This window comes from Aegilops tauschii, chromosome 3, assembly GCF_002575655.3.
Source record: "Aegilops tauschii subsp. strangulata cultivar AL8/78 chromosome 3, Aet v6.0, whole genome shotgun sequence".
Taxonomy (NCBI): domain Eukaryota; kingdom Viridiplantae; phylum Streptophyta; class Magnoliopsida; order Poales; family Poaceae; genus Aegilops; species Aegilops tauschii.
This window is the reverse complement of record NC_053037.3, coordinates 420,140,731-420,161,391: the sequence shown is the minus strand read 5'-3', so window position 1 is coordinate 420,161,391 and position 20,661 is coordinate 420,140,731. Positions and strand designations below refer to the sequence as shown.

The window sequence follows — 20,661 nt, the reverse complement described above, 5'->3', positions numbered from 1 at the left end:
GTCTAGGATGTGTGGGCTCGGCTGGGGCTGCTTGATACACTTCGGAGGGCGATCGCTGAAGATAGATCAGGGTCAGTAACGATGGAAATTTTAATCAAGCTGAATTCAACAACAGATGGCATGTCGGCTGCGGAACTAGTTTCTATAGCAGCATGGTTTTTATGGTAGCAGCGAAGGCAGCTAGCTAAAGGAGTGCAGGTGTAATCACCTGAGAGGACGGCCATATCTATCAGAGCTTTAGCAACAAGCTACACAAAGATCGCTCACTCCAAAATTGCCAATGAGGCCGAGGGATCATATGTGGAAGAAACCTTCCTATGGCATGGTGAAAGTTAACGTCGATGCGGCTTTTCATGCAGACACACTTTCGGGAGCAAGTGGGGCTGTTGTTCGAGATGACAAGGGAGATTTCATTGTTGCGGCTTCCTGGTTTATACTGCATGTTCGGGATGTTGATTCGGCTGAGCTCATGGCAATAAGGAATGGTATTTATCTTCTGTCAAGTATTGGATGCACTAAAGCAGAGGTAGAATCAGACTACTTGTTTGCGGTGGAGACACTTCAGAGCATGGATGATTTTATGGGGCCTGACACTGTTGTCGTAGCGGAGTGCAAGCAATTGTCCATCGACTTTAACAAACTTTCCTTCAAACATTGCTTCAGAGAAGCGAACGGGGTAGCAGATGAGTTAGCAAAACATTGCTTTAGTATAAGAGTTCCTGGTTCTTGGGATGATGTAATCACTGACTTTATTTCTCATCTCCTTGTACACGATATAAGCATTATTTGAGGAATAAAGTCTAATATAGATAAAAAACATCCATGTGTCTCAGAAAATTACTGCAGGCATGTAACATATTTTTTTGTCTTTTATAGTTCAGAAAAATATTCGGTTGTCTTTTTTAAGGACTTTTATAACTACCAAATGTTCGGATTTTAGCAATAGGCAAGAACGATCCTTACTTCACTCTAATTATATACATGCATGCATTAGAATGACTAATTTTGCTTTCACGTGCACTCCTACCTCTAATTACATGCACATATGCACTAAAAGACGAAATGGTGATGTCATCCTAGATTCTCCCTATTTCAAACTTTAAAATGTTTTGTAGGCTCAAATCGTCGCTCCGATTGAAAAACCATTTTCACATAAAAGATTTGTCGCGACGAGACCTTCGAAACTAGATCCCATATTGATATGTTCCGATGACTTTTTTTTCAGGTCAAAAGTTATCACGCCCATGCTAAGTAAGTTACCACGTTTGTGATATACAAGTTACCATCTTGTTTATATAGAAATTAGCAGGCCATAAAAAAGGCCAACCAACCTTCTCGCCACATGTAAATGAACTAGAGGACAAAATAGATGATGTCATCCTAAATTCCCCCCTAATTCAAAACTTTAAAATGTTTTGTAGCTCCAACCGTCGCTCCGATTAAAAAATCGTTTTCACATAAAAAAATTGCCGCAATGAGACCTTCGAAACTAGATCCGATGTTGCTACATTCTGACGACTTTTTTTAGATCAAAACTTATCACGTCCAGGCTAAGTAAGTTGCCACGTCTATGATACATAAGTTACCATCCTGTTTATACAGAAATTACCGGGGCATAAAATGGTCAACCAACCTTCCCCCACGTGCAAATGAACTAGAGGACAGAATAGTTGATGCCATCCTAGATTTTCCCCTATTTCAAAACTTCAGTTTTGTAGCTCAAATCGTCGGTTTGATCAAAAACCGTTTTCACAAAGAAAATCCGTCACGACAAGAGCTTCAAAACTAAATCAGATGTTGATATGTTCCGGCGACTTTTTTTCTGATCAAAAGTTACCACTTTTCGGCTATGTAAGTTATCACACATGTGGTACATATGTTATCATTTTCTTTACACATATATTACCGGGGCATAAACCTGGTTTCTCTAACCTTCTTATCAGCTTGGGTAAAAGTTACCGCGGTGTTTGTATGTGAGTTATCACGTATACGATGCATATAGTACCAAACTATTTACATGAAAATTATTGAGGGTATGTTTTTAAACAACCTCCTTGCCAAAGTTATCAAGACCGAGACACATAAGTTATCAGGTCTTCGATGTTGAGTTACTAAGTGATTCACACAAAAAAGTTATCGGTGGATATTTCATCAACCCCTTCCCCCCATGCCAAAATTATCAGGACCGAGGAACATAAGATATCAGGTGTGCGATGTGTGAGTTACCATGCTATTCATATAAAAGTTACCAGGACAATATTTCCCCACTGGAGAAAAAGTTACCAGGACTGGGGTACATTAATTATCAGGTGTGCGATGAGTGAGTTACCGTGCTATTAACATTAAAGTTACCATGGGTACATTTTTTCACCCGCTCGCCAAAGTTATCAATACCGAGGCACATAGGTTATCAGGTCTACGATGTTTGAGTTACCATGCTATTCACGCAAAAGTTACCTAGGGGTATTTCATCAACCCCTCCCCCCATGCGAAAGTTATCAAGACCGAGGTACATAAGTTATCAGGTCTCAAATGTGTGAGTTACCATGCTATTCACATAAAAGTTGCCAGGGGATATTTCATCAACCACCCCCCGGGCCAAAGTAATCAGGACCGGTGTACAAAAGTTATCAGGTTTGTGATGTGTAAGTTACCATGCTATTCACAAGAAAGTTACCAGGAGCATATTTCATCAACCACCCCCCGCCTCCTCCGAGGTAGTGGAGGGAGCGGCCTCGCACCTTCTTGATCGCGAGCGACAACTCCTCCTTGACGGTGAAACGGTGGCGGTGCGACAATGACTGCGATGCGTGCATGCGGCCGTATCGGCTGCGTGGCGGGGACACCAACTGCTCCTTGACCCGACATCCAATCTAGATGTCGCGATGGTGCCGGAGTGAGGCCGGCTCCACCTTCATGTGCCGTCTGATCTGGACGCCGGGGTTGTGACACGGCGAGGCCGGCTCCTCCTTCACATGCCGGAGCGGGGACACGGGCTCGTGCTTCACGCGGTGGCCTGCGCAGGGACAGCGGCTCCTCCTTCACGCGCGCCGGCGATGGCGGCGACGGGCCCATGTAACGGAGTGACAGCTCCGTCATTATCTCAACCGAGAGAGCAGCCAATGGAATTAAATAGCAACTCAAAGCAAGATGTTCAACAGAGCTCCTAAAAATCAACATATTTGCCAAATAACTTCTAAAATTCAAAGGGGTGAATGGACGAGCGTTGTTGGTTCACCGATTCACTAGGTTCGGGTAAAAACCGTACGTAAGTGCGAAAAAATGGGAAACAGAATTAAGTCCTAAGAGGTACAGGATTCGTTTCCTGCTCGTCACAATAGTTTTTGCACTTTAATTAAAGTACACGAGGAAAACGGAGAGAAGAATGTCAAATCAGATCGAACGTAATCACATAACAGAGTTAGCTGGGGTGGTTAGGGCATCTCCAATGGAGAGGCGCTTATTTGGCCGCTTAGAAAATAAAAATAAAAAACCAAGGAAGTGGCGCCCATGCAGGAGTCCGCTCCTCCAACGCAGAAGAGATTGTTTGAGCGCTAAGAGAATTAATTTTCCACGTAAAGAATATCTGTAGGGCCTGTTGCATGAGAAGAAAACGGACGAGGCGTCCGGTGCCTAGCTGGGCATCGATGCCAACCAAAATTCCGGGATCAGACGGGATTTGACCAAATCGACAAGGAATTAATCCCTGGCGCTGGGCTAAGCGCCCCCATTGTAGATGCCCTTAGCTTGAGGATAGCGCACTCAATAGTTGCAAGGTTCGAATCCAACAGCAACATACTTTTTTAGAAAAAAATAAAAGCGAGCGACGAGGAGGTGAAGCCCGAACGTTTGGAAGTTACAATTTCCCTTTAAAAAATATATCTTTTGTCTTCTCTAATAGTATATGGAAAAACTGTTTTTGAGGGAAGTAAAAAAAAAGTGTCTACTCATTCTTGGGCCAGGTTAACTGAAGTGACCGGAATAATTGGGAAGTTTGCTAGTCCAACTTTCCAAAGATCCGGCAATGAAGGCCCATGTCGCCCATTTGCTCCTCTTCAATAATTAGACTCCCGTGCTCTCAGAACCCCAGAATACACGCGGCCGCTTCCCATCCCCAACCCTAGCCGCCAGGAGCTGAGGAACAAGGAGGCAGTCCGGGATGCGGCGATCGGCGATGGCGCTCCGCTCCACGGCGGACCGGTGCTTCGGCCACCACTCACCGGTTAGTTTGCCACCTCCTCCATGAGTCTCGTCCTACCTTCTGTGCTCCGGCCATGTCGCGCAGCTCCCTCTCCGGCCATGTCGCCCACGGCTCCCTCCGACCCCAGTACCCTAGGCCTCTACGAGTCGGGCCTCCGTCCATGGCGCCTCTCCGCGCCGCTTCAGATTTACCTCCGTCTGACCGGAAAACCCAACCTAATATTCCGGTTCCCAGATGCTGGCAGGTTAATTCGAGAAAAAGGAAACAATTAAATATCTTCAAACCGAGCCGAGATAGTCGGAATTCCCACCGCTGCTGCTTGACCATGTTCGAATTTCCCACTTCGATTGGAATAATATTGGTCCTACGGTATAGTGATATTCGGGAACTTTGTCTTTATGGATTTATATATGTATTGGGCTGGCTGGCGATTTGGCTTAGCATTGGCCGTGTTATTGTGTTGCTTTGTTTTTGCACAGGGCTTTGTAACAAGGAAAACGTGCTGTAGGCAGATCGGTTACGTTGTTTTTGTCGATATAAGTGGATCTGTGCTACATATGCTGTTTAGCTAGCACTACAGCATGTGCAGATCAAGGTTGCAGCAGTTCATCGTAGAAATTGACATGGTTGTGATAGCATTAAATCAGGAAATAAGTTTGAACTCCATCCTTCTGCGAATGTTCTGCATGTTTCCTTCACAATAGCTTATTCCACATTGTCCAACACAGTGGGTGTGACATCCTATCTCTGCAAGGCATCAGCCAATGCATCTCTTGATGATCACATGAAAATCTCCCTAAATCATCATCTGAGCTTGAAATAACACAATTATACGAGTTATATAATGATATACTGCCCTAGTTACCCAATTCTGAAACCTGCCTTGTTCTGTTACATTCTCAATTCTCATGCAAGTCAGGAGCTCTCATTCTCTGTGTCTTTGGTCCCTTTTCTAGATTTTCTTTTATAATCTGTGTTAATCTTATGCAGGTTTGGATTTCTGCATAGATCTGCCAACATAAATCTTAACATTCTTAATAGTTCAGCTTTATATATTAAGTTGTAAAGCAACATATTTCTTGTTCCATTTTACTGTCTGACTGACCATTAAACTTGTGTTTCAGTTGACGAACGTTATCCAATCAACATTCAGTGCAAACATTGGTTCAAGATGGGGAAGTCTTGCAAGAACTTTCAGGTAATAACCTCGTCCTTGTTTACACAATCTGATGGAGATGTTTGCAGCATGCATCTAACTTCTCCATGTTCTCTCTTTACAGTGCAAAACCACTTGGAAATGAGGTTATTGGGATTGATTTGGGAACAACAAATTCATGTGTTTCTGTTATGGAGGGAAAGGTGACTGACCTTCTATATTCTTTCTGCAATGCTATCTTTTCAGCTCATTACTTAAATGTATTTAATAAACGAGTAATATACTGCAGAATGCAAAAGTGATAGAGAATTCAGAAGGCACTAGGACGACACCATCAGTTGTTGCCTTTAGTCAGAAGGGCGAGCGGCTTGTTGGAACTCCAGCCAAACGTCAAGCAATTACCAATCCACAGAACACCTTCTTTGGTACAAAGCGTATGATAGGGCGTCGCTTTGATGACCCACAGACGCAGAAAGAGATGAAAATGGTACCATATAAAATTGTGAAGGCTCCAAATGGTGATGCTTGGGTTGAAACAACAGATGGCAAGCAGTACTCACCGAGCCAGATTGGTGCATTTGTATTGACCAAGATGAAGGAGACCGCTGAATCTTACCTTGGCAAGTCTATTTCGAAGGCTGTGATCACAGTTCCAGCTTACTTCAATGATGCCCAGCGGCAGGCAACCAAGGATGCTGGTCGAATTGCTGGACTTGATGTCCAAAGGATCATCAACGAACCAACTGCTGCTGCTCTGTCTTATGGAACAAACAACAAGGAGGGTTTGATAGCTGTATTTGACCTTGGAGGTGGTACCTTTGATGTCTCCATCCTTGAGATCTCCAATGGAGTTTTTGAGGTTGGTATCCATAACTCTGTACTACCTTTTATTACCCCCTCCGATCCATATTAATTGTCGCTCAGGCAGATGTATCTAGCAGTGAAATACGTCTAGATACATCCATTTCAGCGACAAGTAATATGGATCGTAGGAGTAGCAAGTTTCAATAGCTAGAAATGTCAGATAATATATTTCATGCTTTTCCCTGATGTGTTGCTTATGTTGCTGTCAGGTGAAAGCAACAAACGGTGATACTTTTCTGGGTGGAGAAGACTTTGATAATACTCTCTTGGAGTACCTAGTCAGTGAATACAAAAGATCTGATAATATTGATCTGTCAAAAGACAGACTAGCTCTGCAAAGGTTGCGTGAAGCAGCTGAGAAGGCAAAAATTGAACTCTCATCAACTGCACAGACTGAGATCAACCTTCCTTTTATCACGGCTGATGCTGCTGGAGCAAAACATTTGAATATAACATTGACAAGATCAAAGTTCGAAAGTTTGGTGAATGGTCTCATTGCAAGGACTAGAGACCCATGCAAGAATTGTTTGAAGGATGCTGGTATAACCACAAAGGAAGTTGATGAGGTTCTTCTTGTTGGTGGTATGACAAGGGTTCCCAAAGTGCAGGAAGTGGTTTCAGAAATCTTCGGCAAGGCCCCAAGCAAAGGAGTCAACCCAGATGAAGCTGTTGCCATGGGTGCGGCTCTTCAGGGTGGCATTCTCCGTGGAGATGTCAAAGAGCTTCTTCTCCTTGACGTAACCCCCCTTTCACTTGGTATTGAGACTCTTGGTGGTATCTTCACCAGACTGATAACCAGGAACACTACAATCCCCACAAAGAAAAGCCAGGTCAGTGAATATGGCTTTATTGTGGAACACTTTCGTGCCTTTAATGTTTTTTCCAGTGCATCCAACAATTTTATCATTGGGATTGCGTAGCTCTGTTTGGGCACTTTATCTTCTTTGGAAGTCTTTATGGTGGCTTCCTGTGAAGAGTCTGGTATTGCGCATTGCATGGTTTCGTGGTACCTACGTGTTCATTATAGTGTTAATTTCCATCTACACTAGATCCTTGAAATGTCTTCTTTTAGTGAAGTTTTCTTTGGAATTTGATTTACCTGTTCATGTCTGATTCTTCTCTGGGGCTCCTCCTATTCTGGCTGTGTTCTCTGCAGGTGTTCTCAACTGCTGCTGACAACCAGACTCAAGTGGGTATCCGTGTCCTGCAAGGTGAGCGTGAGATGGCAACAGACAACAAACTTCTTGGCGAGTTTGATCTTGTGGGCATCCCACCAGCGCCAAGAGGACTGCCACAGATTGAGGTCACGTTTGATATTGATGCCAATGGAATCGTGACGGTCTCTGCAAAGGACAAGGCCACCGCAAAGGAGCAGCAGATCACCATCCGATCGTCCGGTGGGCTTTCTGAGTCGGAGATCGAGAAGATGGTGCGGGAGGCTGAGTTGCACTCACAGAAGGACCAGGAGCGCAAGGCCCTCATTGACATCAGAAACACCGCAGACACCACCATTTACAGCATCGAGAAGAGCCTGGGAGAGTACAGGGACAAGATCCCCGCGGAGGTCGCCACCGAGATCGAGACGGCGGTTGCTGATCTCCGCACGGAGATGGCCTCTGACGACATTGAGAAGATAAAGAGCAAGATGGAAGCGGCCAACAAGGCGGTCTCAAAGATCGGGGAGCACATGTCCGGTGGTGGAGCGGCTGGAGGCGGCGCGGCTGGCGGTTCCCAGGAAGGAGGGTCGCAGGGCGGAGGTGACCAGGCCCCAGAGGCCGAGTACGAGGAGGTGAAGAAGTGAAGCTGCCCCGGCATCCCAAGCTTCTTCTAATACAGTTATTAGCTAGTCTTGAGGAACACTAGGGATCTTGTTGGCTGTAATAAAATTTTGCTCCACTGAGGCATGTGAAACATGCTAAATGCTCTTAGCGCGCACGGTACTGCCGTATTGTATGACTTGGTTGAACTAGCGTGTTCTTCGCTTTGAGTTACGTTGATGTTGTGGTTCTCTGCTTGGAGTGATGCGTTGGTATTATGTGATTATGCTCATCGGTATTATTTGTTCACACCTGACATGTGGAAGCACCGGAAGCTGAGTAAGATGGCTATGCACCTGACATCGGTTTGTTGACCTGGCTAGGAGGATTAACCGAACAAGACCGGAAGGTTCTCACGACTAGTTAATTGCTGAGATGCATGGATTGGTGCAGTCAAAACTCTAGAAAGAAAACAATACTACCACTTGCAGAATCATGTTGCCGCGGAGGGTTTCAAAGCGCGTACAGATTAACTGCTAGCCATTCTTTGCACCCAAACTAACGAACATGTTCAATCACGTTCATTTATTGAAGGTCATTGCTTCAAGGATAGCGATATTGGTTGCACATGTGTAGCTGCTGGGCAATTATAATTCCTGCTCACCGGACCCTTCACTATATTGAAATGGGAACTTGACCAACAGACCGAGCCGTCCAAGTAGGTGATTTACCTACTGAAAATCATACTACCCTCTCCCTCCCAAAATGTAAGACGTTTTTTGACACTACGTCTTACATTTTGGGACGGAGGGAGTACTAAATAACTAAAATATGCACTGGTAGTTACCAGAAGAGTTACCTAAGTTAGACTAGCATACTTATTACATAAACCCAAGGCTAACGTAGCTAGCTCTGTTTTTTTTCTTTCGAATAGCTAGCTCTATTAGCTCTATATATGCAGTAACAATGCCATTTCGTCCTTGAAAATCTTTCTGGGCCTGAAGAGGCTAGGGAGTTCTATCCTTAAAGATGAAGTCATTTCTGCAGATCCAAATGCTCCAGGAGACAGGCATGAGCAAGAGCAACTCCATGGTCAACCCTCGTACACGATACATGCAAGTCAAACCGATCCAACGATGGCACACAACGTCACCACAATGAGGTCCAAATAACTAGCACAAGTGGAAAACGTGAAGACCAACGACTTCTTCCACAGCCGCAGCTCCTTCCCGGCAAAGCAGCACAGCCAATCAGAGACGAAGATGCCCACCAAACCCACACCACTTCACCACTTGCGTACACGACCAGGTAAAAATAATCACAGCTCCCAACCGCACGAGCCAAACCCACAGGCCACAGCTCTATATAAACCCAGACTGGAAGAGTAAGGCAGACACTACCGCCGATAGCACAAACGAGCTGATACCTCACGAGTCACACACACACACACACACACCCTGACACCCCTCGTTTGTTGACATATCGCCGCCGGTGGCCATGGAGGGGACCTTCATCACGACGGAGCTCCGCGGCGCGCTGGCCAAGGTGGCCGTGTTCCTGCTCGTCCAGGGTCTGGTGTACCTGATCCTCACCAACTCGTCTGACGTCTTCTCCAAAGATAAGAAGCTCGTCTGACGTCTTCTCCAAAGATAAGAAGCTCAGGTCCCTGAGCTTCCGGTCCATGCGGTCCATGAGCGTGAGGCGCGTGCTGGCGCCGTTCTCCGACGTGCCCGTCGGCACCGACGAACCCTCCTCGCCTTCGCTGCTGTCGTCGTGGTAGTCGCGCCGCTCTGCTAACCGCGAGGATTGAATTGCTTGGAGAGCGGTTGCTTAGTTCTGAACGTATGGACAGTTCCTCTGTTCTGAGTTGTCATGGATTCTTATTGCGGTTGAGATTTGAGAATCATATTTGAACTCCCATAAAGTGAGATTAGCTAGGTGGGATCTGTATCTGTAGATATGTACATTGAATTGAATTTGGTGGATGGATTATTTGATTCTAAAAAAAGTGTCTGCTCTCAGTTTTTTTTGAAACGGAGTCTGCTCTCAGTTGTGATTATGGTACTTGAGTTTTTGTTTCATTTGTAATAAACTTTAATTCCTGGTTAACACACCATATGCCAATACAACACTGAGAGCATCTCCAGCCGTTCGGCCCCTCAGGGGCTAGAAATAGCGCCGCCTGGGGGCGTGCCGGTGAAAAATTCGGCGTGAGGGGGCTCGGGTTCCCAGCCGCCCCCCACGCACCGATTTCGGCCCACTTTCGCCGCAAATTGGCCCACTTTCAGCCTGCTCGGCGCAAATTGGCCCATATTCGACGTACTTGGCACAAATTCAACATAAGCTATTTTTAATCACATAGTTCATCACAGAAAATCAATATAAATTAAATAGTTCAACAAATAATAAAAACTCATATTTCATCACACGTCGAGCTAGGCGTTGCCCTTGAGCTTCCATAGGTGCTCCACCACATCTTGCTGCAGTTGTTGATACACCTGTGGGTCTTGGATCTTCTGACACATATTGAGGAAGACAGTCCAGGTTGCCGGTAGCTGGTGATCAACTTGGGCAAGAGGACCCTGCCTGTAATATGGCTCAGTGTCAAACACTGACTCTTTCTGCTCGCTCTCAATGATCATGTTGTGCAAGATAACACAGCAAGTCATGACCTCTCACATTTGATCTTTCGACCAGGTCTGAGCGGGGTACCGGACAACAACAAATCGAGATTGAAGCACACCAAATGCCTGCTCGATATCCTTCCTGCAAGCCTCCTGACACTTGGCAAAGTAGGAGTTCTTGCCTCCTGGCACAGTGTTTGAGATTGTCTTCACCGTGGACCATCTCGGATAGATGCCATCTGCCAGGTAGTATCCCTTGTTGTAGTGGCGCCCATTGACCTCGAAGTTCACAGGAGGAGCATGACCTTCAACAAGCTTGGCAAAGACAGGGAAGCACTGCAGTACGTTGATATCATTGTGAGTTCCTGGCATACCAAAGAAGGAGTGCCAAATCCAGAGGTTGTGTGTGGCCACTGCCTCAAGTACGACACTACAACCGCCTTTGGCGCCTTTGTACATCCCCTGCCAAGCAAATTGACAGTTTTTACATTTCCAATGCATGCAGTCGATGCTTCCAAGCATACCAGGAAATCCTCTTGCTGCATTCTGTGCTAGGATCCGAGCAGTGTCTTCAGCATTGGGTGATCGCAAGTATTGAGGTCCAAACATTGCCACCACTGCCCTGCAGAACTTGTACATACACTCAATGGTGGTGGACTCGGCCATGCGTCCATAGTCATCCATTGAATCACCGGCATTGGGTGATCGCAAGTATTGAGGTCCAAACATTGCCACCACTGCCCTGCAGAACTTGTACATACACTCAATGGTGGTGGACTCGGCCATGCGTCCATAGTCATCCATTGAATCACCGGGAGCTCCACCACCATTGAGGTGCACCCTTGGTGCGCCGCCCGAGAGGAAGTTGGGGCGGTACCAGGTGGGATGCGCCCCTTCCACTGTCTTTTTTATTCTTTGGGTTAGTCTTCTGGATACAAGCTTTGTTAGTGTTGCATATCGTATTTGCATGAGAGCAACAAGATAGTAATATGAAAATAGTCACAGGTGCAAGTTGCTGACTGGAGCAGTATAAACAGGAGCAGTATAATGAGTGACAACATAGATACTAACAGTGACAGTATGGACACTAAGATCAGTGATAACAAAAGACAATAGTAAATCAAAAGGAACTGATGGCAGGTTTCAAAAGTAGAGCATCATACGGGCACGCCGTGGTCAACACGTAGTTCCCGCACGGCAACCCTAGTCGGCGACGACCAAGTGGATTGTCAGTGACAACATGGGCACAGGTGCGGCCCGCCACCCCATCGCTGTCTTATGCCTGAATAACATAAAAATATTTTTTTTGCAGAAAATCAGAAAAATACATTGACAAAAGAACCAGAGGATGACAAAATGTTGGGCAATATCATACTCAGTGCAAAACCAATGGAGAATCAGGCTCCGAGCCGCTCATGGAGGCAAAGGATAACATGTCATCCTTGGAAGCCACCGAGAAGTTGAGTGGTGCCACCGTCATCCGCCGGTTCTCCTTGAAGTAATTGTTGTACCGTCCAGAGTACGAGCGTGGAGTCAAAAGCTCGGGTGTGGGCATCGGAGTCATGAAACCAGCCTCGTTCTCCTGTTAAAACTGCTTATCTTCCTCGGAACAGACTTGGACCCAAATATCATCTCATTCTCTTTACGCAATAGATTGTACAGGTTCTTCTGGTCCTCTGTTAAGAGTCAGTGAACAAGACTGATGACTTCTGTTGTGAGTGTAGTGCAGAGGATGTGGAATTTATATCCGGTATTGTCGCTTATCTTCCTCTTTCTGTACTCTCCTGAGTTTTTGCTCTTCCAAAATGGCAACCATGTGAACCTTCGCATGAAAATTCAATGCATCAGATCTAGTGTGCTTGATTCTGATAATCATGGTGAGCTAGCTCAGTGACTTACCACGTCATAAAGAAATGGTGTATTGCTTTCATCCTCCCAGGCAAATGTCTTGTCTATCAAGTTGTCAATCATAGCTGCACAAATGTAGCTTCTGATCATATTACATACCAAATGAGCGACTGAGTGACCAACCGAAGAAACGAAGATCACAGTGGATCTTTTTGACAAAATAGGAAGTAGATTGCGCTTATGAATGATGGAGCACAGTTATACGGAAATCACTACAGTGTCCAAATGAAGAAACGAAGACTCACTCACTTGGAATCTTTTGAACAAGTACCCCTGCTTTCTCTGCATGCTTGAGATTCAAATGGGCACCCCTGCCTGTACCTCTTATCATCCTGCAGTAGGGCATATGCAAACATTAAAGAGGACATTACCTAAATCATAGCTTGGCAGCCAAATTGAATATCAGTACAAGCATGCCAACATAGAGAAGAAAAAAGGGGGAAATCATATTAAACTGATGGACCATGTGCTAGCATATTTTCATTGAAAAAAACAGGATTGATTATATTCCTCAAGCCAAGTCTCTTCATCACAGGCCGATAGCCATTTGTCTACTCTCTTCATGATATCTTTCTTTGTTATGGATTCATCGTTTGCTTTTGCAATTTGTGCTTCAATGTTGGAAAGAAGTTCGCAAGGATCACTAGACCTGTAAGTGAGAAGGTTCTAGGACCGTTCAAGATATTCAGCAGGGGCATTTTTACAATTGTAGGTGCGAGAGAAAGAGATCAGCGCGATAAATACCAGTCAATTAGAGCAACAATCTTCTCTATGGCTCACTATATTATTTTCAGGCTAACGGCTACTGTACTCAAATTTCCTATTCCACGACAAACATTTAAATTTCAACAACCAGAAGGAAGTCTAATAAACAACTAATATACTATTATTTTGGAAGAACACAAGTAAATGGGAATAAACTCTAAAAAGCAGACCGTATTTTAGGATACCATGACACACAAAATGTTCAAAGTAATACCAGATCATAATCATGGATAATTCACCTTTTATTTCTTGGGTTTAACACAAAGTATATCCACGTAAGAGACAATTATTTGATAAGAAAATCCATTTGAAAAAATATAAAGTGCAGCTTGCATTTGACAAAAACCCTGGCATATTCCTACAAAATGACCAGCTTTAAGCATCGAAATGATAACTATATCATACATGACTCCTGACCACCAGACCATTTTTTAAAACTGTATACCACATACTTTTGGACCAGATTTTCTTTTTACTATTGTCTAACAGAAATGAAAAACAATACCACATACTGCATTGCTTAAAAATATATGTGGGCTTCAATAATCATATATTATACATATTTATCAGACTCATAAGAAAATTAGCGCATCATGCTATTACAGTAAAAGAGGAGATGCACTTGTATAGTGCCAAGAATAAAACATGGATTGTTCTAATATACCTAGCCGAGCCTTCTTCATCAGACATGTCTCATCCTTCATAATTTCATATCTGGCATCTCATCCTCACCTACATCTGAGGTCTCCAAGATCCCATAGTATCTTTAATCAAGTTATTTTGTGGTGGACAACAGAAATCTGAAGATTAGATTCACAGCGAGAGACGCAAGCGATCTGTAGATGCATGGAGTGTTTGTAGTCATTACTTACTGCTACTTAAATATTGATTCAATGGGATCTAGACTCCCACACAGTCTCCCAGGTTTGCTTCCAGTTTGTGGGAAAACGGACGAAATATGGTCCGCATTGGATGGCAAAGTGCGTCCGAACAAGTCGGCCTGGACGTTTTACGGCAAGGCGTTGGAGATGCACTAATAAGTCGGAGGGATGCTTCTGTCCGTACTCATACTTCAAACGCAAAAGTAGCTAGTGTGTTGCATGCTTCTACTCTACCGGCTCCTTTGATTCGTAGAAATTTTATTTTAAAAAATTGTAGGATTTAGAACCTTAATTTGTTTTTCCTACGGTGGACATTTGATTTGCAGCATTGTAATCCTTAGAAAAAAAATCATAGAATTAACTGAGAAGTAAAAAGAGAAAGGTCTGGAACATTTGTTATTAGCTCATGACTTCGGCAATGACTCCGGAGCCGACGGTCCTCCCTCCTTCCCTCAGCACAAATCTTAGCCCTGCAGAGCACATGACAGTCACATGAAGTTCTTCTCTGCTACTATAAAGCGATTCAGATGACAAACGTTTGAAGCAATGTAGGCGTACCTGGTTCTAGTGGAACATGCAACATCAACTCAAAGATTGAAGTTACGTTGTCACCAGGCATAACAATCTTCACGTCCGGAGGAAACTCAATTTTCCCACATATGTCAGCTGTCCTGAAGTAGAACTATGGGTTGTAATTTGAGAAGAAGGCAGTGTGGCGACCACCTTCATCCTTGGCAAGGACGTAAATTTCCACCTCAAACTTTTTGTAGGTCTTTACCACCAGGTTTGAACACCGCCTGAAATAGTAGGAAATGTCAGCAAGTGAAAACCAATATAAAAAATGCAGTACTATTGGAAAAGGCGCCAGATAGAGATAGTGTCACAAATATGCAAGACCAAAATGAATCAAAAGTATGCAGCAGCAGATAAAAAATGAGAAGGGCAGTGTAAAACCACTGAAATAGAATGCACGAACTGAGATTTTGAACATGTTAAGGTAAGCTGCTGTTAATCAACCATGTAATTTTTTTAGCGAACCGAAGCTTTAGCCACTGAGATTCTGGTTTTTTGGTCTGTAATAAGGCGTGCAGCGAACTGTTTTACCCCCAGTTTAGGTTCAGAGTCTGTTTTAGCTTTCGTTGTTGTGGTACTCATATGGCTTCTCTTTCTTCATTAAAAAATGGAGCCAGGGGGAGGCCCCTGATTTTCGAAAAAGCTTTAGCTACTTTATTTTTGGATGCAACTCTCTATTAGTGAATACCTGCAATAACAATAGAAATGCATTATAACCATTGGTTGATTGCTTCGTTGGGAATTTCCAACGAAAGATATGCTAATAGTGCAGAAGTTGAAACAGGCCAGATAAAAAATAGTGTGCATTATGCCATATTCCTGTAGGCGCCTGAAGACCTAAAACCTATTAACATCTTGATATAAATTCATCACCCTAAAAGAGAGACAAAACATCAGATCATTTAAGGCATGTTTTAGGATCCACGCAAAAAACAGGCATGTTTTAGGAATGTAAGTACTTTCTGTCATATAAAAAAAAGAGAAATACCATGACTTATTGACATTCATATTTGCAAATTCTTTTACTCCCAATGACAAACAAGATGTTAATAGGGAGCAAACACCTAAACCTCAACTTCTCTGAATTGTTTTTGTTCTTGAACAGAAAAAGGAATCCACTCTTTCAATTGTAGCGCAAGAATCAGTGATAAGAGAAAAATGGGTAAATCAAGTCAAACCTTGACAATCCCAGAAAGGCCGCATTTATTCACGGATCTCTTGATGGAAAGATGCCTGCTGCAAACAAATCATTCAAATGAACTATTTTATTGCTATTACCTATCAGTATAAACAACTTCGGTGGCACAACAGACATACTAACTCAACAGTCATAACTCTTGAGTCCATTCAGGAAACTTTGCAAAGATGTGGAGACAGGAACTGTTAATCAAGGAGAGGAGGAAAAGAAACACAGGATCAACAACCCATTAGCTCATGGACATTTTATCAAACACAACATGCACAAGGTAGGGATGACTCAAATCACCTGAATAGCCAAGGGATCCGAGTAGTATCAGCAGGTGGGAACAACCAAGAAGCGGCGACGCAGGCCATGGGACGGCAGGAGTGGGGAGCAGCAGATGGAGATGGAAGACGGCCATGTACCGGGGTGACCGCGCTTCTCCATGGGCTTGCCGTCCCGGCGGCACGGAGAGACACCGCTCAACGCGTAGTCCGAAAGCCGCCGCCGCCATGGCCCTTCCTCTCCCGGCACTGCCGCTGCTGATCTGCTGAACTAACTCCTCCTCCTCCTCCCACTCCCCGACCTTCTCGGCTTCTCCTCCCACGAACTCCTCACCCAAGGCGACGATGTTTGTGTGGGTGCGTAGGAGAGCGGAGCCGGCTCCTCTCCTGCTGGCGACGCCTGGGAGGTGGTTTTCCATGGTGAAGAGGAAGGGAGAACGGAGTCGCGGCTGTGTTGACGAGGGAGAGATGAGGGGAGGTGTGAAAGGGGAAAGGAGGAGGCGTGGAGATGGATGTGCGAGCCACTGCCTTCGAGGGAAGGAAGGAGGGCGCGACGACCGACATCACAGTAAATCGACACAGTACATCGCGTGTCGTTTCCTATCACGTCTACGTGGACATGCCGAGAGAGCGCTCCTTGCGCGACCGTTGATGGGTTGTATTCTTACACTGCCATTCCGCATGAATGATGAGCTATCTCAATCTAAAAAAAGAGTAATTCTTACACTAGACCAGCAATATTAGTCTGTTCTGCTGTATTACGTTTTTTTCACTCGCGCACTTACCAGTGGGACCCACCGGCCAGGAATCTTGTTAACAGAGCAAAACAATGGTTTAGTGCTACACGCAAAACCCGTAAAGTATGTGTTCTGCGCAAAATTGACCTCAATAATTGATCATTTTGTTATATCCTCATTTTAATGACACGACAAAGTAAAACCCTATCCTAGAAAATGAGACAAAAAACTATGTTTGACTCAAATGAGGAAATAGGTCATCACATTCCATAACATGGACCAGTGGCATAATATATTGGATCTCAAATTTCAATGTTAATACCAGGTATCATGAAATCGTGTATATTCATTTAAAAAAGCGTAAACAAGCACGCACCTCTTGAGCCGCTCGCTAGCTACTCGTGGGGTGACTAAGAAATTTGTTGTAAATCTTCATATGATACTTCTAAGGGCGGGATGGCTGTTTTGGTTCTGGGACCATGTGCTCCCTGATGAACAGTAAATTCAAAATAAACAGAAAATAAAACTTTAGATTCTAATTTTTTTTCGTAGATGTTCATATTAGTGTACCAAGCATGCTTGATAATTTTCATGCGAAACGGGATAGCAATGCTTCGTCAGTGAAAAAAATTTAAGTGCAACATTTGGAGGTAACATTTGGCGTTCGACTTGTCTTTTTATACATGCCAAAATGCTTAAGCTTTTCGCCTAAAAATTTACATGTAGCATTTTGGTGTGACAATGAACACATATATTTATTTCGACTTTTTTTTGACATTTGTAAAATACATTTTTGGCATGCAGTTGCATATTCTCCCTAGAGCCAAATAGGATTTACGATTTCTAAGCTATTTCATACAAACTAAACAAATATCTAACTCTAGTGTTGTCAACAGCCGAAGCAAAGCAACCGGTGTGTTTTGGTTGTACCATATGCATAATATACTTTCAAGCACAAATGCTGCAAATGAGAAGGTAACTATGAATATTGCAACTTATCATTTAATTAACTAAATCTATCTTAGTTAGAATTTAACCTTATCAGCTTTATTTTATACCGAAAAAGGTTTTCGCCTCGCTTTATAATAAAGCAACCACCAGAGCCAAGTGAAGGAAATATGCCCTAGAGTCAATAATAATGTTGTTATTTATATTTCCTTATGTCAGGATAAGTATCTATTATTCATGCTCGAATTGTATTAACCAGAAACTTGATACATGTGTGAATACATACACAAAACAAAGTGTCTCTAGTATGCCTCTACTAAACTAGCTCGATAATCAAAGATGGTTAAGTTTCCTGACCATAGACATGTGTTGTCATTTGATTAACGGGATCACATCATTAGGAGAATGATGTGATGGACAAGACCCATCCGTTAGCTTAGCATTATGATCGTTTAGTTTTATTGGTATTGCTTTCTTCATGACTTATACATGTTCGCTGACTATGAGATTATGCAACTCCCGAATACCGGAGGAACACCTCGTGTCCTATCAAACGTCACAACGTAACTGGGTGATTATAAAGATGCTCTACAGGTGTCTCCGAAGGTGTTTGTTGGGTTGGCATAGATCAAGATTAGGATTTGTCACTCCGTGTATCGAAGAGGTATCTTTGGGCCCTCTCGGTAATGCACATCACTATTAGCCTTGCAAGCAATGTGACTAATGAGTTAGTTGCGGGATGATGCATTACAGAACGAGTAAAGATACTTGCCGGTAACGAGATTGAACTACGTATGATGATACCGACGATCGAATCTCGGGCAAGTAACATACCGATGACAAAGGGAACATCGTATGTTGTTATGCGGTTTGACCGATAAAGATCTTTGTAGAATATGTAGGAGCCAATATGAGCATCCAGGTTCCACTATTGGTTATTGACTGGAGATGTGTCTCGGTCATGTCTACATAGTTCTCCAACCCGTAGGGTCCGCACGCTTAACGTTCGATGACGGTTTGTATTATATAAGTTATGTGTTTTGGTGACCGAAGGTTGTTCGGAGTCCGGGATGAGATCCAGACATGACGAGGAGTATCGAAATGGTCGAGAGGTAAAGATTGATATATTGAAAGGTAGTATTCGGACACCGGAAGGGTTCCGGAGTGTATCGGGTACATACCGAAGTACCGGAGGGGTTACCGGAACCCCTCGGGGAAAGATATGGGCCATAGGAGGGAGGCTAACCAGCCCACAAGGGGCTGGCACGCCCCCACAAGGGAGGAGGCCTAATTGGATTAGGGAAGGGGGCGGCGCCCCCTTTCCTTCTCCTACTCCCTCTCCTTTCCCCCTTTCCCCTTCCGGAAGAAGGAAAAAGGGGGGGGGGGGCGAATCCTACTAGGACTGGAGTCCTGGTAGGACCCCCCCCCTTGGCGCGCCCCCTTGGTGGTCGGCCTCCTCCTCTCCCTCCATTATATACGTGCGCAGGGCAGCCCTTGGAGACACACCAATTGTTCCAAGCCGTGTGCGACGTCTCCCTCCATGGTTTACTCCTCCGGTCATATTCACTAACTGCTTAGGCGAAGCCCTGCGCGGATCACATCACCATCACCGTCACCATGCCGTCGTGCTGACGAAATTCTCCCTCGACCCTCTGCTAGATCAAGAGTTCGAGGGACGTCATCGAGCTGAACGTGTGCTGAACTCGGAGGTGCCGTACGTTCGGTACTAGATCGGTTGGATCGTGAAGACGTTCGACTACATCAACCGCGTTAATCTAACGCTTCTGCTTTCGGTCTACGAGGGTACGTGGACACACTCTCCCCCTCTCGTTGCTATGCATCTCCTAGATAGATCTTGCGAGATCGTAGGTTTTTTTTTGAAATTGCATGCTACGTTCCCCAATAGTGGTATCAGAGCCAGGTCTATGCGTAGATGATATGCACGAGTAGAACACAAAGAGTTGTGGGCGATAATAGTCATACTTCTTACCACCAACGTCTTACTTTGATTCGGCCGTATTGTTGGATGAAGCGGCAAGGACCGACATTACATGACCGCGTTCATGAGACTGGCTCTGCCGACGTGCTTTGCACATAGGTGGCTGGCGGGTGTCTGTTTCTCCAACTTTAATTGAATCAAGTTTGACTACGGCCGGTCCTTGTTGAAGGTTAAAACAACACACTTGACAAAAAATCCTTTTGGTTTTAATGCGTAGGTAAAAACGGTTCTTGCTAGAAGCCCGTAGCAGCCACGTAAAACTTGCAACAACAAAGTAGAGGACGTCTAACTTGTTTTTGCAGGGCTTGTTGTGATGTGATTTGGTCAAGACATGATGTGATATAAGTTTTTGTATGAGATGATCATGTTTCGTAAAAGTTATCGGCAACTGGCAGGAGCCTTATGGTTGTCGCTTTATTGTATGAAATGCAATCGCCATGTAATTGCTTTACATTATCACTAAGCGGTAGCGATAGTCGTAGAAGCAATAGTTGGCGAGACGACAACGATGCTACGATGGATACCAAGGTGTCAAGCCGGTGACGATGGAGATCATGACGGTGCTTTCGAGATGGAGATGAAAGGCACAAGATGATGATGGCCATATCATGTCACATATTTTGATTGCATGTGATGTTTATCTTTTATGCATCTTATTTTTCTTAGTATGGCGGTAGCATTATAAGATGATCCCTCACTAAATTTCAAGGTATAAGTGTTCTCCCTGAGTATGCACCGTTGTGAAAGTTCTTCGTGCTGAGACACCACGTGATGATTAGGTGTG

The 20,661-nt window shown here is 44.3% G+C and overlaps 3 protein-coding genes across 13 annotated transcripts; 2 read left to right on the top strand and 1 right to left on the bottom strand.

Moving 5' to 3' along the window:
* Window positions 1-4,001: 4,001 nt before the first annotated feature.
* Window positions 4,002-8,235, top strand: LOC109753629 (heat shock 70 kDa protein, mitochondrial). Its single transcript, XM_020312547.4, has 6 exons — window positions 4,002-4,222; window positions 5,326-5,399; window positions 5,482-5,560; window positions 5,647-6,216; window positions 6,431-7,051; window positions 7,378-8,235. Exons 1-6 carry the CDS (start codon window positions 4,160-4,162, stop codon window positions 8,020-8,022), a joined length of 2,052 nt encoding a protein of 683 aa, XP_020168136.1. The 5' UTR covers window positions 4,002-4,159; the 3' UTR covers window positions 8,023-8,235.
* A 1,140-nt stretch (window positions 8,236-9,375) lies between these two features.
* On the top strand, window positions 9,376-9,934 carry LOC141042441 (uncharacterized). The gene is made up of 2 exons (XM_073510730.1): window positions 9,376-9,566; window positions 9,598-9,934. The coding sequence occupies exons 1-2, from the start codon at window positions 9,476-9,478 to the stop codon at window positions 9,756-9,758; spliced, it is 252 nt and encodes an 83-aa protein (XP_073366831.1). The 5' UTR covers window positions 9,376-9,475; the 3' UTR covers window positions 9,759-9,934.
* Window positions 9,935-11,592: 1,658 nt separating this feature from the next.
* Window positions 11,593-16,727, bottom strand: LOC109753636 (65-kDa microtubule-associated protein 7). Of its 11 annotated transcripts, none has more exons than XR_012205227.1 (10): window positions 16,216-16,725; window positions 16,051-16,109; window positions 15,908-15,965; window positions 14,715-14,953; window positions 14,148-14,626; window positions 13,940-14,039; window positions 12,760-12,842; window positions 12,502-12,575; window positions 11,978-12,424; window positions 11,593-11,884 (listed from the first exon to the last, which is right to left on the bottom strand). XR_012205227.1 is itself a non-coding variant. In XM_045234917.2 (10 exons), the coding sequence occupies exons 6-9, from the start codon at window positions 13,963-13,965 to the stop codon at window positions 12,344-12,346; spliced, it is 264 nt and encodes an 87-aa protein (XP_045090852.2). In that variant the 5' UTR covers window positions 13,966-14,039; window positions 14,148-14,626; window positions 14,715-14,953; window positions 15,908-15,965; window positions 16,047-16,109; window positions 16,216-16,727; the 3' UTR covers window positions 11,593-11,884; window positions 11,978-12,343. The 11 variants fall into 11 exon arrangements, 10 of the variants coding, with proteins under 10 accessions (XP_045090852.2, XP_073366826.1, XP_073366828.1 ...); XM_045234917.2 differs by having other exon boundaries at window positions 16,047-16,109; window positions 16,216-16,727; XM_073510725.1 differs by having other exon boundaries at window positions 15,908-15,962; window positions 16,047-16,109.
* Window positions 16,728-20,661: the final 3,934 nt, after the last annotated feature.

Excerpts from the sequence above, each read along its gene's own strand:
- LOC109753629 (XM_020312547.4), top strand. The coding sequence starts at position 4,160 with ATGCGGCGATCGGCGATGGCGCTCCGCTCCACGGCGGACCGGTGCTTC. Across the intron at positions 5,561-5,646 it reads TTTCTGTTATGGAGGGAAAG|AATGCAAAAGTGATAGAGAA; the intron begins GTGACTGACCTT and ends AATATACTGCAG. Across the intron at positions 6,217-6,430 it reads TCTCCAATGGAGTTTTTGAG|GTGAAAGCAACAAACGGTGA; the intron begins GTTGGTATCCAT and ends TGTTGCTGTCAG.
- LOC141042441 (XM_073510730.1), top strand. The coding sequence starts at position 9,476 with ATGGAGGGGACCTTCATCACGACGGAGCTCCGCGGCGCGCTGGCCAAG. Across the intron at positions 9,567-9,597 it reads GGGTCTGGTGTACCTGATCC|TAAGAAGCTCGTCTGACGTC; the intron begins TCACCAACTCGT and ends CTTCTCCAAAGA.
- LOC109753636 (XM_045234917.2), bottom strand. The coding sequence starts at position 13,965 with ATGTCTGATGAAGAAGGCTCGGCTAG. Across the intron at positions 12,843-13,939 it reads GATGAAGAAGGCTCGGCTAG|GATGATAAGAGGTACAGGCA; the intron begins GTATATTAGAAC and ends GCCCTACTGCAG. Across the intron at positions 12,576-12,759 it reads ACTTGTTCAAAAGATTCCAA|CTATGATTGACAACTTGATA; the intron begins GTGAGTGAGTCT and ends ACATTTGTGCAG.